The sequence below is a fragment of the Sminthopsis crassicaudata genome, chromosome 2 (assembly GCF_048593235.1).
Source record: "Sminthopsis crassicaudata isolate SCR6 chromosome 2, ASM4859323v1, whole genome shotgun sequence".
Lineage (NCBI taxonomy): Eukaryota > Metazoa > Chordata > Mammalia > Dasyuromorphia > Dasyuridae > Sminthopsis > Sminthopsis crassicaudata.
Genome location: NC_133618.1, coordinates 599,842,088 through 599,855,690, shown reverse-complemented (window position 1 = coordinate 599,855,690; position 13,603 = coordinate 599,842,088). Strand labels below are relative to the sequence as shown.

At 32.5% G+C, this 13,603-nt stretch overlaps 1 protein-coding gene across 10 annotated transcripts in view; it reads right to left on the bottom strand.

The window, feature by feature from the left end:
* Positions 1 to 7,138: 7,138 nt before the first annotated feature.
* The window catches only part of PLEKHA1 (pleckstrin homology domain containing A1), an 80,117-nt gene continuing 73,652 nt past the window's right edge, over positions 7,139 to 13,603 (bottom strand). For 7 of the 10 annotated variants that reach the window (XM_074295780.1, XM_074295790.1, XM_074295784.1 and 4 more), the window contains 2 exons: positions 12,768 to 12,857; positions 7,139 to 9,798 (listed from right to left, as the gene is read on the bottom strand). In XM_074295780.1, coding sequence (XP_074151881.1) covers positions 9,484 to 9,798; positions 12,768 to 12,857 — 405 coding nt within the window. In that variant the 3' untranslated portion in view covers positions 7,139 to 9,483. Of the gene's footprint in view, positions 9,799 to 11,093; positions 11,165 to 12,767; positions 12,858 to 13,603 lie in introns of all 10 variants that reach the window. The other 3 variants (XM_074295787.1, XM_074295788.1, XM_074295789.1) reach the window with 2 other exon arrangements.

Below are 13,603 nucleotides of genomic sequence, written 5' to 3'. Positions count from 1 at the left end.
ATAGAAGGAATTAGAATATGTAATGAGAAAATAAAGGAAAATGATAAATGTTGAAGGGGATTTGGGAAAACTAGAACACTCCACTGTTGTTGGAATTGTAAAGTGATCTAACTATTCAGGGGAGTAATTTGGAACCATGCCCAAAGGGCTACAAAACTCCGCAAATACCATTTGATTTATTAATACCACTACTAGGTCTGTATCTCAAAGAGATTTAAAAAGGGGGAAGAGGGATAAGAACATATTTGTACAAAAATGTTTATAGCAGCTCTTTTTGTGGCATCTAAGAATTGGAAAATTGAAGGGAGGCCTATCAATTGAGGAATGGCTAAAAAGTTCTGGCATATTATTGTAATAGCATATTATTGTGCTATAAGAAATTACAAACAGGATGATTTCAGAAAACCCTGAAAGTGAAGTGGGCAGAACCAGAACACTGTACACAGTAAAAGCAATAATGTACAGTGAAGAGCTATGAATGACTTGGCCATTTTCACAAATACAATGATTCATGACAATCCCTAAGAACTCAGAGTGAAAAACTCCATCCACCTCCAGAGAAAAAACTTGATTTTGTCTGAATACAGGCTGAAACATATTATTTTCCACTTTTTTTCTTTTCTTTTTGGTTCAAGTCTTCTTGCAGAAAATGTTTAATATGGAATTTTTTACATGATTATACACATATAAACTATATCAGATTATTGACTATCTCAGGGATGGAGGAAAGGGAAAGAGGAAGGGACAAAATTTAAAACTCAAAACTTTAAAATAATGTTAAAATTGTTTTTATATATAATTGGGGGAAATAAAATATTTTTAAAAGAATGCAAATATAAAGCTTGTAAAAAACAAATTTATGTAGGAAATATAAACCATATTATGCACATTAAAAAACTACAAAGGTTTCCAATAAAAATACCAATATTAAGTATAGTGCCTTTACATATGGTCAGTGTTTGTGTTTACCAGATTTAAGTTAAATACATCCCAATTTATCTGGCTTACCACTGTCAGAACCCCCACCCATGGCAAGATCACCCCTCTCTTTTTTTGCTTTTCTTCTTTTTTTACCATGTTTTCCAGAGCTAAAACCCAGAAATCAAACTGTGCCCTGAACTTGGCAGAACAACTACTCTTTGCAACTCACTCTAGGATGATCTAGGTCACAACAAAAGCCCACAATTGTTTCACACTAGCACCAGGTGGTCCCTCAGCTTGGGCAAGCACCTGGAATACACATGTTCTGGTCAAGAAGTCCTGCTATGAATCAAACTTGTCGTATTGTTGCTGTTGCCCCTCATTGTGAGGGTTACAGTTCACTGAGTAGCCATGATTTTTTCCACACTAAAGTAGGTTTTCTATGGGGGAAAAGGGGGAGAGTACATGTTTTTAGTTTCCCTCTTCCAACAGAATAAAGAAAGCTTTTTGTTTATGGACACTTATCTCTTTAGTTTAGTTTTGTTTTGTTCTTTCTTTTTCAATTTTTCAATTTTCATTTTTTAGCATTAACTGTGGTTTTGATAAGCTGTGAGTGAGCTCTCGGGTGTTTTAGTTAGCAACTACAACTGCTGTGGCTCTCTGTTCATTTGTTATCAGGGCTAATATCATTTAATTCCAAAAAGTTTATTAGTTGTCCCCTAACAAGTTGTAAAATGAATGAATTTCCTAAAGAAAGTATAAGATCATAGCTTTAGAGCTGAAAGGGACCACAGAGGTCATAGAATCTAAGTCTTCCACTTTGCAGATGAGAAAATGGAGTTCCAGAAATGCTAAATGATTTGCTCAGTCACACAGTATCAGTAACATTCCAATTCAGATGTTCCTAACTCCAATTCCAGCCCTCTATTAGCCCTCCATCACTAAGCTTCAGAGTATTCTTCAAATGCCTAGGACAAAGAGCATCTCTGATAATGAAGTCATCAATAAGACATAAAAAGAATTTAAGTTTTGGAGCTCTTGGATCCTAATGCTAAGATCAGCAGCATAAACGCTTATCGTGGCTTATTATTTCAAATTTAGTTTTCTCCAGTGATTTTCTACCAAATGAGCTTTATTTGAAAGCAAATAAAGAGCCCGAATACTGCTGGGGAGTCAAGAGTGGGCAAACTTTCCAACAGTCCTTAGAAGCACACGATAACAACTACCACAAAATTAACCATGCCCATTGCTAACAGGCTAGATAATTATTTGAAGTGTTGAAAGAGAACTTTTTTTTTTATTGTAAACAATTTCATGTCTATCTATCTCTGGCTCTATCTGTCACAGAAACTGTTGAATTCACCAATGCTAAAAACTGAATTCAAGACCCTTCAGTCAGCTCTGAGGAGTTGTGTTGAATGCACTAGATCCAATTCCTGTTTCAAAATAAATGTGGCTGCTTTGAGAAAATGTAGTCTGATTTATTTTATTTTATTTATTTTTTTAATAAAAAGTTTATTGTAGAAGTTTGGAAGTAAAGCTCAGTTAGAAAGATGCCAGGGCCAGAGGTGGCCGCTGGGCGGGCAGGAACCCTTAAATGGCTGGAAGGATACCATGTGTTGGCTGGGAGGGCGCCTGTGAGGATTTATTTTAACATTCCAGCTACATGATAGGCAACAGAAAAAATTTTGTTCTTAAATTTTATTAATTGGGCAATATTTTTTAATTGTGTCTGATTTATTTTAAATTTTAATTAATTTTATATTAATTTAAAGAATAATTTTTTTAAAAAATAAATTAATTTTAAAAATAAAAAATTAAATTTTAAATAAGTTTGTTGGGGAAATGTCAAATAATTTATTGCAAATTGACCCGACGTTATAAAACTAGAATTGCCATATGACCAGAAGGTGGTGCTATTATCATAGGAGTGTTACAGTATTATGGGAACTGGAATCTTTCTTATTGGAAAAATCTGCTCTCCAATTCGCCTTACTGGTAATTAATTGATAAACTAGATATAATAATAATAGATTAATAGTAATTAATAATAATATAATAATATGCTAATTAATAGATATAATAATCAAAATCCTAGAGCCTATTTCAATCTGATAATACTGGAATAAATAATTTTGTCCTATTTAATGTACAGATGAATTTTTTTTATATTATGCTGAAATCAGAAAATATAAACAAATTAGATGATGCACAAATGAAAAAAGGTGACAAAGAAATAAATAATTTATACACTTTGTATCATATCTGTATGTTTATAGGAACTTTTGGAAAATTAACCAATTCTTTCAGAGACAAAGGGGACATCTCTATCAAATCTGCTGTTTGATGAATTTGATATAAATAATCATGCACTTCAATTACTTGAATAGAAGGGGGAAAATTTATATTTGATATCAATGTATTACATAAAGTAAAATATTAAGAATGAAAATATCTTGACTCCATATAGAAAAGAGTAGAACACTAATAAGATTTTTTTTTTTATTTTAAACAACCAAGTTGAAGATTCCACATTTCATTTCACCTTACTTTGTAAATTTGTGGTTTTAAAGTCCTTTTTAGGGAATTAAAAATCTAAGTTATACTAGTTAACATTTGACAAAGCTAATTGAGATTAGATTTATTGGATTGCTAAAATGTCACACAATAATAAAGTCACAATATGTTTACATTGGACGCTATCTGGGATGTCATCTGAATTTAATCACATTCTATGACTTTGGGATTATGACCCAGAGAAGTGTTTTACCAAGAGCCAATTAGAAGAACAAGGGTTGGATCAAGATGTCCTCTCTCCCTCTCCCCTCTTGCTGCCTTCTTCTAATTTAGCAAATAATATTTCATGAAATGCATAAGGTTTTTTTTTTTTAAACTAATGACAAAAATAGCCACTCATAAGGAGAACATGACCTCTTGGACCTTTAGGGTAAGTGAGGTAAAATAAATACTAATACACATGAAGAAATAAATTCTAGGAGAAAACACCCCATCACTAGCACTGGAATTTTCTTGGGATTAACATCCATATAAATGTGAAGGTAGAAGATCTAGATCCAACTCCTACCTAGGGAAGTTAATAGATTTCTGACTGTGGGCAACTTAAGTCTCTCTAGTCCACCATCTGTAAAATGAGGGGATTAAATTGTTATAGTTTTGTACAACTCTGAAGTCTGCCATTTTCTTCTGCTCATTTTGTAGACGAGGAAACTCAGGCGAATAGGGTTAGGTGACTTGCCCAAGGCCACACAGCTACTAAGTATGAGGTCAAATTCGAATTCAGGAGCTGAGGCTTCTTGATTCCTCGTTCAGTGTTCTCTGTTCTATCACCTAGCTAGCTGCCAGAGATTGGACTAAAGGGTCTCTGAAGCGCACACACACACACACAGAGAAACATCAGTAGGACCCTGATGCAGGAAGGCTCTGTAAGTAACAATCAAAGTACCGGAAGGAAGATGTTGATAAAGGTGATCAGAACCTCTGCTAATGTTTACAAAGTGCTAAAAGATAGTAGACTGCTAAGGTCTGAGAAGCTTTAAGATAGTTCCTTATCCTAGAACTGATTACTTTTTATATTGCCAGTCTTGATGTCAGATCAAGATGAGCATCTTCCATCAAAAACATTTCATATCATCTAACCCCCAAGTCTCAGGAACACAGGAGTGCTATAAAAGTGATGAATACAGATTTTTCCCTTTCACCCATTTCCAAAGTTCCCTTCTTTCGTTTATACTTTGATCTCTTTTTTGCATTTTTTCCCTGATGTGTAGGATGACTTTAAAGAAATACTATATGATACTGGCAAGGAATAAGATAGCCTACGTCTGTATCATTTCTAAAAATAAAGACATAAAGAGATGTTAAGTGTACTGAAAAAAGAAATGTGTAAAAAGCAAACAGCAAAATGAAGTTTTCATCAATCAGTTATCAGCCATTACAATATGCATCAAACTGATATTTAAAATCTATTCAGATGATCAACTACAATAGACATAGTTTTTAGCAATAAATGCAGTGATTCAAGACAATTCCAAAAGATTTGTGACAGAAAAAGCCATTCATAACCAGAGACAGAACTATGGAGACTAAATGCGATGAAAGTCTACTATTTTCAGTTTTTAAAATTTGTTTGCTTTTTCCTTCTCATAGTTTCTTTTGTTCTGATTCTTCTTTCATAGGAGTGATATAAAAATGTTTAATATAATTGTACACGTATAATCTATAACATTGTTTGCTGTCTTAGGGGAAGGGAGAAAAATTAGAACTCAAAATTCCACAAAAATGAATGTTGAAAATTATCTTTACAGATAATTGGGAAAAAATAATCAAATCAAATCAAATCTATCCAGATCCATAGCAAACACCATTCCCCATACTCATATTTAATAAACTTTAAGGCATCAAGCAAATATTGCAGGTATTGGTCCCATTCTACAAATGAGGAAACTATGTCAGGGATGTTAACAAACTTGCCAGGATCACACATCATGTAAATGTCAAGAGAAGGCTTTGGTTTTTTAAAAATTTTCTTTTCGTATTCTGAACAAATACCAAAAAAGAGTATTTCCATATTACCAGCAGAACACAAAAATAGGGTTGTATATGAGAATATTAATTTCCATTTTGTACCTTTTAAAAATGTACTAAGCTCCACTTTACTTTCAAAACTGCCCTGCTTTTTCTTGTCTTATTACTTTAAACATCCAAGTTGTCTTTTTTTTTTTTTTAAAGTACCACTATTGCTAATATCTCTTTTATCTCCAATTAAAAACCGAAAGAAAGTAAAAAAACCCAAACTTTTATAACAGGCATATAGCATAGTAAAACAAATCCATTCAGTGGCCATGTCCAAAAAATGTCTCTCTCATCTATCTAGAGGCAGGCAGGGAACATGCTTCAGCATAGGTCCTTAGGATTTGTGGGGTCATTGTTTAAGCATCTTTAAAAAGGTTTCTTGTTTTTGTTTTAGTTTATTTTGCTGTCTGTGAACAAATTGTTCTTTTTCTGGTTCTACTTATTTCATTCTGCCTCAATTCATACTACCTAGAATTCTCTTAGACCACTTCTTTTGCTACAATATTCCCTTCCACTCATCTACAATTTGTGCAGCCATTCCCCAAATAATGGAACACATTTTGAAATCATAGTTCTTAACCTTTATCTTTCTCTTTAATTTCTTCAGGATCAAGAAGTGTTTTGCTAATTCCTTCATTTGTGTTGTCCCTTAAACTTCTTCCCCTTTATTTTCCTATTGATTTTGGTGCATTTCTTCACCTATTTTCATGTTATAAGTAGATGAAACACTCCTTTGAAAAGGAAGGCTTTGAATCCAGATTGATGATTCCAAATTCAGAATGTTAACTATTATGCCACACTGACTGTTAAGTACAAAGTTCCTTCACTGTGTTTATCATATTGTAAAATAGATGCTATTAACTTTTTTCATATTAGATTTTACTTTGCTTAAGCATCAGTGATTCTAGCTTGTACCAGTTCATATTACCTTTTATTCAATTTCCCTCTCCATCAATGGAGTGTTTGTAAGTTAATGAGCCAATAGTCACAAGAATGTATAGATGGACAGTCTGTGGTCCTGAAATAGGTTTTTTTCTTTTTGTTAAATGACTCATAGTACTTAAATGCCTAATATGATCTTTACTTGCATTAGGTGTTCTAATCAGTTATGCTAACAAGTCCATATTATTCAAAATATACTGTGCTATGAAACATAATGATAAATTTTATTCATGAAACTAATTCTACATGTTAACAAGATAACCAGCAGGCTAATTTTTTTCAAAGTCATTAATTGTCTTTACATTGGGAGAGGGCCCAACAATCCTAGCTTAAGCTGAAGTTTTATCTTTATCAGGCAAAATACTTTATCAAAGGTCCCAATACTCATTCAATTTGAAATTAAGTCAATGAATTGAACATAATTTTTATTTCTTTATCATTTTCATTCTGGTTATAGAAGAGCTAAGGAAACCAAAATGAGCAACAAAGAATAGAAAGTCAACCTGACCAGTTTATTAGCTAGTCATTATAGTGTTCAACGAGTCTGGGAGGAAAAAACAAACAAACCTTTAATTAAATAGGTCAGAGAAGGTACTAGGGAAGAAGGAAGAACAGATAAACATATCTTCCCAATTTTAAAAAAAAAAAAAGCATGCAACATAATGAAAAAATGCAGCAACTATTAAGTTATCCAAACTAATTTATTGACAATTCAAAATGTGACATATTTACAAGAAACAGCACAAGTTCTAAAATAATTTAACAATTTTCATAGATTTATAAAAGTATTGATAAATATTAGGAGACCCTGACAATTATCAACCACAAGAACATTTTCCTATGCTAATGAACTACCATAGTAGTTCTATAAAAAGTCCCAAAATGGAGCTAAACTTCTGCCTCCACCAAATATGTCAAATCGCCAATACCGAAATACTAAAATGAACATGCAAGGTAAAAGTTGTACCAAAGAAAGTTAAATTCAGGTTTAGAATGAAAACTGTTCTTCACAGGTATGCTCTCAGAAATTTTAAAAATATACTACTATTTTTAATACATTAGTTAAACAATTTTAACTTGCTTTAAGACGGTTTAATTCTGTAATTAACTCTCATAAGTTTTGCCAAGAGAGATATAGTATGGTACATAAAGCTGGCCTGAGTGCTAGGAAGACCCTGGGTTCAAGTCTTACTTCTCACACATTCTGACTGGTGATCAAAAGCAGTCCCACTTAACATTTCAAGGCCCAAAAGGCTATAAATTGGAGAACAGTTGTTGATCTGCACTGGTAGAGAGATTGGGAACTCTCTATACCAATGAAATCACAGGTCTGAACCAAAATCCAAAATTTCAAAAAATCTGACAAAGAAAATGAAAACAGTTTACAAGTACAACTTTTATAAATGTTAGCTTATGAATAAAAATAAAAACCCTCAACAACGGTATCCTTTATCCATTTTGTTTTTTAAATTGTTATACTTAATTCTGGCATTATGCAGATTATGTGACCCTTAGATATCACTATTTTAGTAGAAAACTTCAGTATCTCATAAACAAGAAGTCAATTTGGAAAATGAAGAGACCCACATGACATGTTATCTATTAATTTGCAGAAAACAAGCTACTGCAAAATGGCAAATTTTAATCACAAAAATAGCAGCACATAAAATTCAAGATTGTTTGGTTAAAGCAAATGTTTTCAAAACTGAATCACAAAATGGTACATGCTCAATTTAGTTCTACTATTAAATATCTGAAATTTAAAGATTCCTTAGAAGTATTGTTCATATTTATGACATTGTATAATATAATGTATATCCAGAATTCAGTTTTAGAAATGTACATATTGCACAGCTAGGAGATGTAACATCAGTATTCTGATATCCCTAGCATAAGACATTATCTTAAATAGTTTAATACAAATTATACTACTCAAATACAATCTCATCCCAAAGTTTTAAACCAGTTAAGGTAGGGTCATGAACACATTGATCTCAACATGTTTAGAAATAAAATGAGAACACAGGCACTTTAATATAGATCATCAATGACAAAAGTTACAAGCCACAATTGAATGACTAAGAGAAGTCATCAATTGTGTCTTTACATATAAAATAAATTTGAGGTCTTTCACTGATCCAAATATAGAAACAATAAGTATTCACAAAATGTTGATAAGAAAAACCAAATCTCTCAAAAAACTCATACCAAATAATGTAATTTTCAACACTGAACAAAGCAAGGCCTGATAAAATACAATATAAAATGTATTTAGTTCAAATGTCTAGGATATAGTAGTTTGAGTTCCCATTTTTTCCCTTAACCCAATCCAACCAAAACCCTTATAAAGATGGTCCAATAATACCTGATGTGCAAAAGTTACCACTCACCTTAAGAACCAGTGCATTTTTTAAAAAGAAGGAAAAAAAAGGCCTAATTTTCAAAATTATCAACATTCTAAAGAAAATTTTGCAGCACCACAGACATAAGATGCAAATGATATCTCAGTCTGGTAACTTTTCAATAGATAATGCTGATCAATTAAAAAGTATGGATATTGTAATAGTTAAAAGAGGCCTCCACATCCACCTTTTTTAAAGATGACTCAATATAAGATCAACATAACTCCTCTACCCATCAAAAAAAAATTAATGTTTTTAATTTGGTATGTATGAAAATGCCAAATTTTCTAAGATTGATTTAAACAAATGTTTAATCACTCAGAGAACATAAAACATTTTTATTTCTTTGTAGGTGCTTACATCAGTATTTATTGAACTGAATTTAGATCCTTGGTACTGAAACACATTCTTAATATTTTAAGAGCTTGGTTCTAGGCTGGCATTCTCTAGATTATCTGGGATTACCAGCTTATAAGAAAAACAAGTCAGAGGCAGCACATTTTATGTAAAACTTTCCCAAATCTATTTTACCCTCTCCCTTTCCTTCTCATCTTTGGCTAGAAGCCCCTATAAAAGGAAATCAAGCATTTAATAAGTGGATCCTTCTCTCCAAATGTTTCCATTCTTACACATCACTAACTGGAAGGCTTGCATCATCCAGATCCACTAGGTCATTCTCTCTTTCCTGAGGGCCATTGTGATGCTGAGGTTTCGGCATGGCTTGAACAGTCACTTTGGAAGCTGGTTCTCTTGGAGTGAGAGTCTGGACCTTGAAGTTCCCTGGCTTGGCCTTGGCAAAAGATTCGTAAAATCCTCGCTTCTCCATGGTAAAGCTTGAGCCCAGAGAGTTGTGGCGAGAGGCTGTGGAATGTGAGGTGGCTGCTGTTGCACTGGCAGAGCGGAGAGCATAACTGGATTCTGAAGAACAGTTGGAATGCTCCTGCAAAGAACATTATCAGGCAAATACATCTGTTATTAATGAAGGCAGTAACTACGTGTGAGACTGAAGAACAAAACATACACAGGCACACGGACACATAAAGCAAAGCATGAGCCATGACAGCACAAATAACAGGTGCTGTTCCAAAGCAATGCATTTTTAGGGGTGAGTAGATAGCAGTGAAAGCCAACAACCATTTCAGCTAAGAAACCAGTTACATATCAATATGTAGACATTGATATCTCACTAAAGCTGGTCTTGGCAGCTCCAGAAGCTTTAAGGACTTTGCCAATTTAAACTGTTCTAATTAGTTAAATGTTCCATTAATAAGTGAAAACCATATTTTAATGGAAGCCTAACAGTGATCTCATTTAAATAAAAACACTACATCCTGATTTGATGATGGGAAATATCCTGCACAAAAATGGAAAAATATTCTTTGCAGTTCAATCTAAACAGGCAGACTAGAGAAATAAAATTCCATTTCTTCACCAAGTAGATTTGTTTGTTGTTGTTTTGGTTTTTTTTTTCCCCATAAGATGACATTACTGACAATCTGATTCACTGGGTTTTTACTTCATATAGTATTAAAATTAATTATGAATCTATATATACACACACATATGTATGTATATATATATATATATATATTAGTGATAAAAGAAGCATATAAGTAAAATATTTTTAAAAACAAATTTCATACATTTCTTACTGAATTTCATTGGTGGATATGCTTAAATTTGCCATTCAGTTGGCTATAACTACATAACTTAAGCATACTATGTTCATTTATAATACTCATGGCTTTCAAAACAAAAGGCCAATAAAAATTACTCAAATATTAGCTTCCACGTCATGATGCCATTCAATCTGTATTTTTAAAATATCATGTGGATTATGATATTCAGTTTATCAAATATACGTGCATATATGAATTTGCACAAATTTGGTCAATAGGTCAGAAGTCCACGAGATATAAAAATTATGTAAATATTAGAACTCTCATGGGAAATCAAACTAATTTTATTAATTACTCTTTGAACTTTATCATAGTTTATGTATCTATCAAGATGTATATTTCGTATGTCTTGACTAATATATGGATTTCTTTGGTCAGTTGTCTAAATTTTTTTGCAACATATATGAAACCTGATGACTGGTTAGTGTTGACAAAAGCAGTTATGGTAACTGCAAGAGGTAGTTTAGTTTAACTCAACTTTCTAAGATAAGTGGTGAGTAGTGTGTAAGTCCTAGCCCTCTGTTAAGAAGGCAAGTTTATATGAGAGCCCACATACGTGCTGCATTCACCAGTTCTTGATGTATACCTCGGTATACAAGGATTCGACAGCCTTCTGGCCTGCCGCATCTGGAACACAGTGCAAAGCTAAGATTAGAGTTAACCTATACTTAGGAGAGGGAGGAAAAGAGAAAAAGTGTTGCTGAGAAATAGGAATAGCTAGCTAGAATGCCCAATTTGCCCCCACCACAAAGCACAAACACCCTTCTCCAATTTTTTCTTGCCCCAACACCCATTGCTTTTGCAGAAGGACTCATACTTTAATGCTGCAAAGTTCACATGGAACATTAGGCAGTAAAAAATTTTACTACTTAACATATAATCTCACTTTTACAAAAAAAAAATCTACATATCTGATGACTTAAATGTTGAAGAAGAACAAACAAAAACTGGTTTCTAAGTACTGATCTGTTTATATATATTTATATTAGGAAAGATAAAACTCATGCTTATCCACATTTGAGCAGTGATCATAGCATGATAACTCTACATGACACTACAAAAATTCTCTATAATGGAGCATAATATTTCAAAAATAGTTGAGAAACTCTCCCAGCAGAGTTCATACTTTCTAATCACTAAACAAATCTTATTCCTTATCTATACAGGTTAAATAAATATTTGAAAATTACTACAAACAGAAAATCAGGATTTTAGTTTTTTGTCTACTTTTTTTTTTAGTGTTTTTGATGAGGGGAAAAAATCATATTATATCTTTCAGCATTTATGCAGTATTTGAAGCTCTAGACCTAATTTGTCTTTTCACATTAATAATTCTATTTTGAAAATATATTTTTAAAAATACTTTTTTAATCACTGTAAAGGCTACCTATCAATATTCTTTAGGCAAAGAACTTTATACCCTATGATACCCCTATGATACTGTGAAGTACACATAGTTATGTTACATAGCACAAAAATAATTTAAAATTAATTATATAAAGTAAAAATTTTACTGTCGTACATATAAATTAAGATAACCATCCCTCCTTTGTTTTACGGGTCTAGATATTGACTGAATACTGATCAAAATGCAATTTAAGGACGTGTTCTATCCAAGAAAACTCTATTGCATAGACAATTTTCAATTATCTTCAAGGACTTAAGGACATATTAGGGCTATACATGCAGTCCCAAAAAGTCACAGTAGATCCCCAGCCACAAAACTTTATCATTCACACAATTATATTGGAAGACTCACAAATTTGAAGGTATTTGGGTTAAGATTCAACACAGAAGATAAAAGACCTCAGGACAGATGTAGACTGGTCCTCAGGATAATAAAATTCCTAGTAGTAATTGGCTAAATGAGTTATAAGTTTTCAAAAATCTGCAAATATGATTTTAGGCTAAGAATTAGTTGGTTGTACTAAAGCTATAGCTATTAAAATTTTATCCTAAGACTTCCTAAGATCAATAGACCTAGAAAAACTTGTTTGCCTGATTGTGCATTTAGGACAATACAATGCACACAAAAAAAGTACAAATACATAACACTAACAGAAAGCATTAAATTAGAAATGCATTATTTTTGCAAGTCTAGTTGGTATGACAGTTATCATGCAATATACTTTACTACAAGAAAACAAGAAGAATTAAGAGGAAGGAAAGGGTATACAACTTCATAAAATGGAAATAAACTTCGGAAAGCAATAAAAGCTCAGAAACATACAGAAGTTGCAGATCTTCCAGGTCCCCGTTGTGCTACTATGGCACCAGAAATTGCTTTAATCCAATTATGCATCTCCTCTGGGCTGTCTGCCTGAAAGAGGAAAAAAGAAAATATTTTATTAAGTTTTTCTCAAGAGAATCTATCTTAATAAACTATCAGCTACTTTACCTTGTGCCCTTGTCAAATGCAATGATCAAAAGATATTAGAGCAATTGATCTGGAGCTCAGGAACAAATCTGGTTCTATTTATTAGTTAGATAATCCTGGACAAGTCATTCTCATCTTTGGGTCTCAATTTCTTCATTTGTAAAATAAGGAAGTTGTATTAATTGTACCATCTCTAAATTCCCTTCTGGCTTTCTATATTAAAGTCCAGATTCTGAGGAGTGAGTCATCCTAGACATAAGGGCACATTTTCAGATAACTTCATTTTATGAATTTCTTTAATGCACAATGTTGAGTAATCCACTATTATGGATTTTAATCTATGTATGACTACCCATTTTGTATTACTTTTATCCATAGTCTCTAAAGCTGCAGGAAATTCAACCAATGTGCTGAGTTGGGTCTTTCTCGCGTTATCTGTATACTGTGTAGAAACTAATGAAACTCAGGGTGTTTTTTAACTCACTCTAGATATGAGACTGATAAATCTATTTCTGGTCATAAATTTCTCCAATGACAATCTTTTAAAAAATAAAAATAATAAGTTTATTTTTCCTCCAATTAAATGCTGCAATTTTGTTTTTAAAAAATTTTTGAGTTTAAAATTCTATCCCTCCTTCTCTTTCCTTTTCACTTTCTAAGATGGCAAGAATTCTGATATACATACAGTA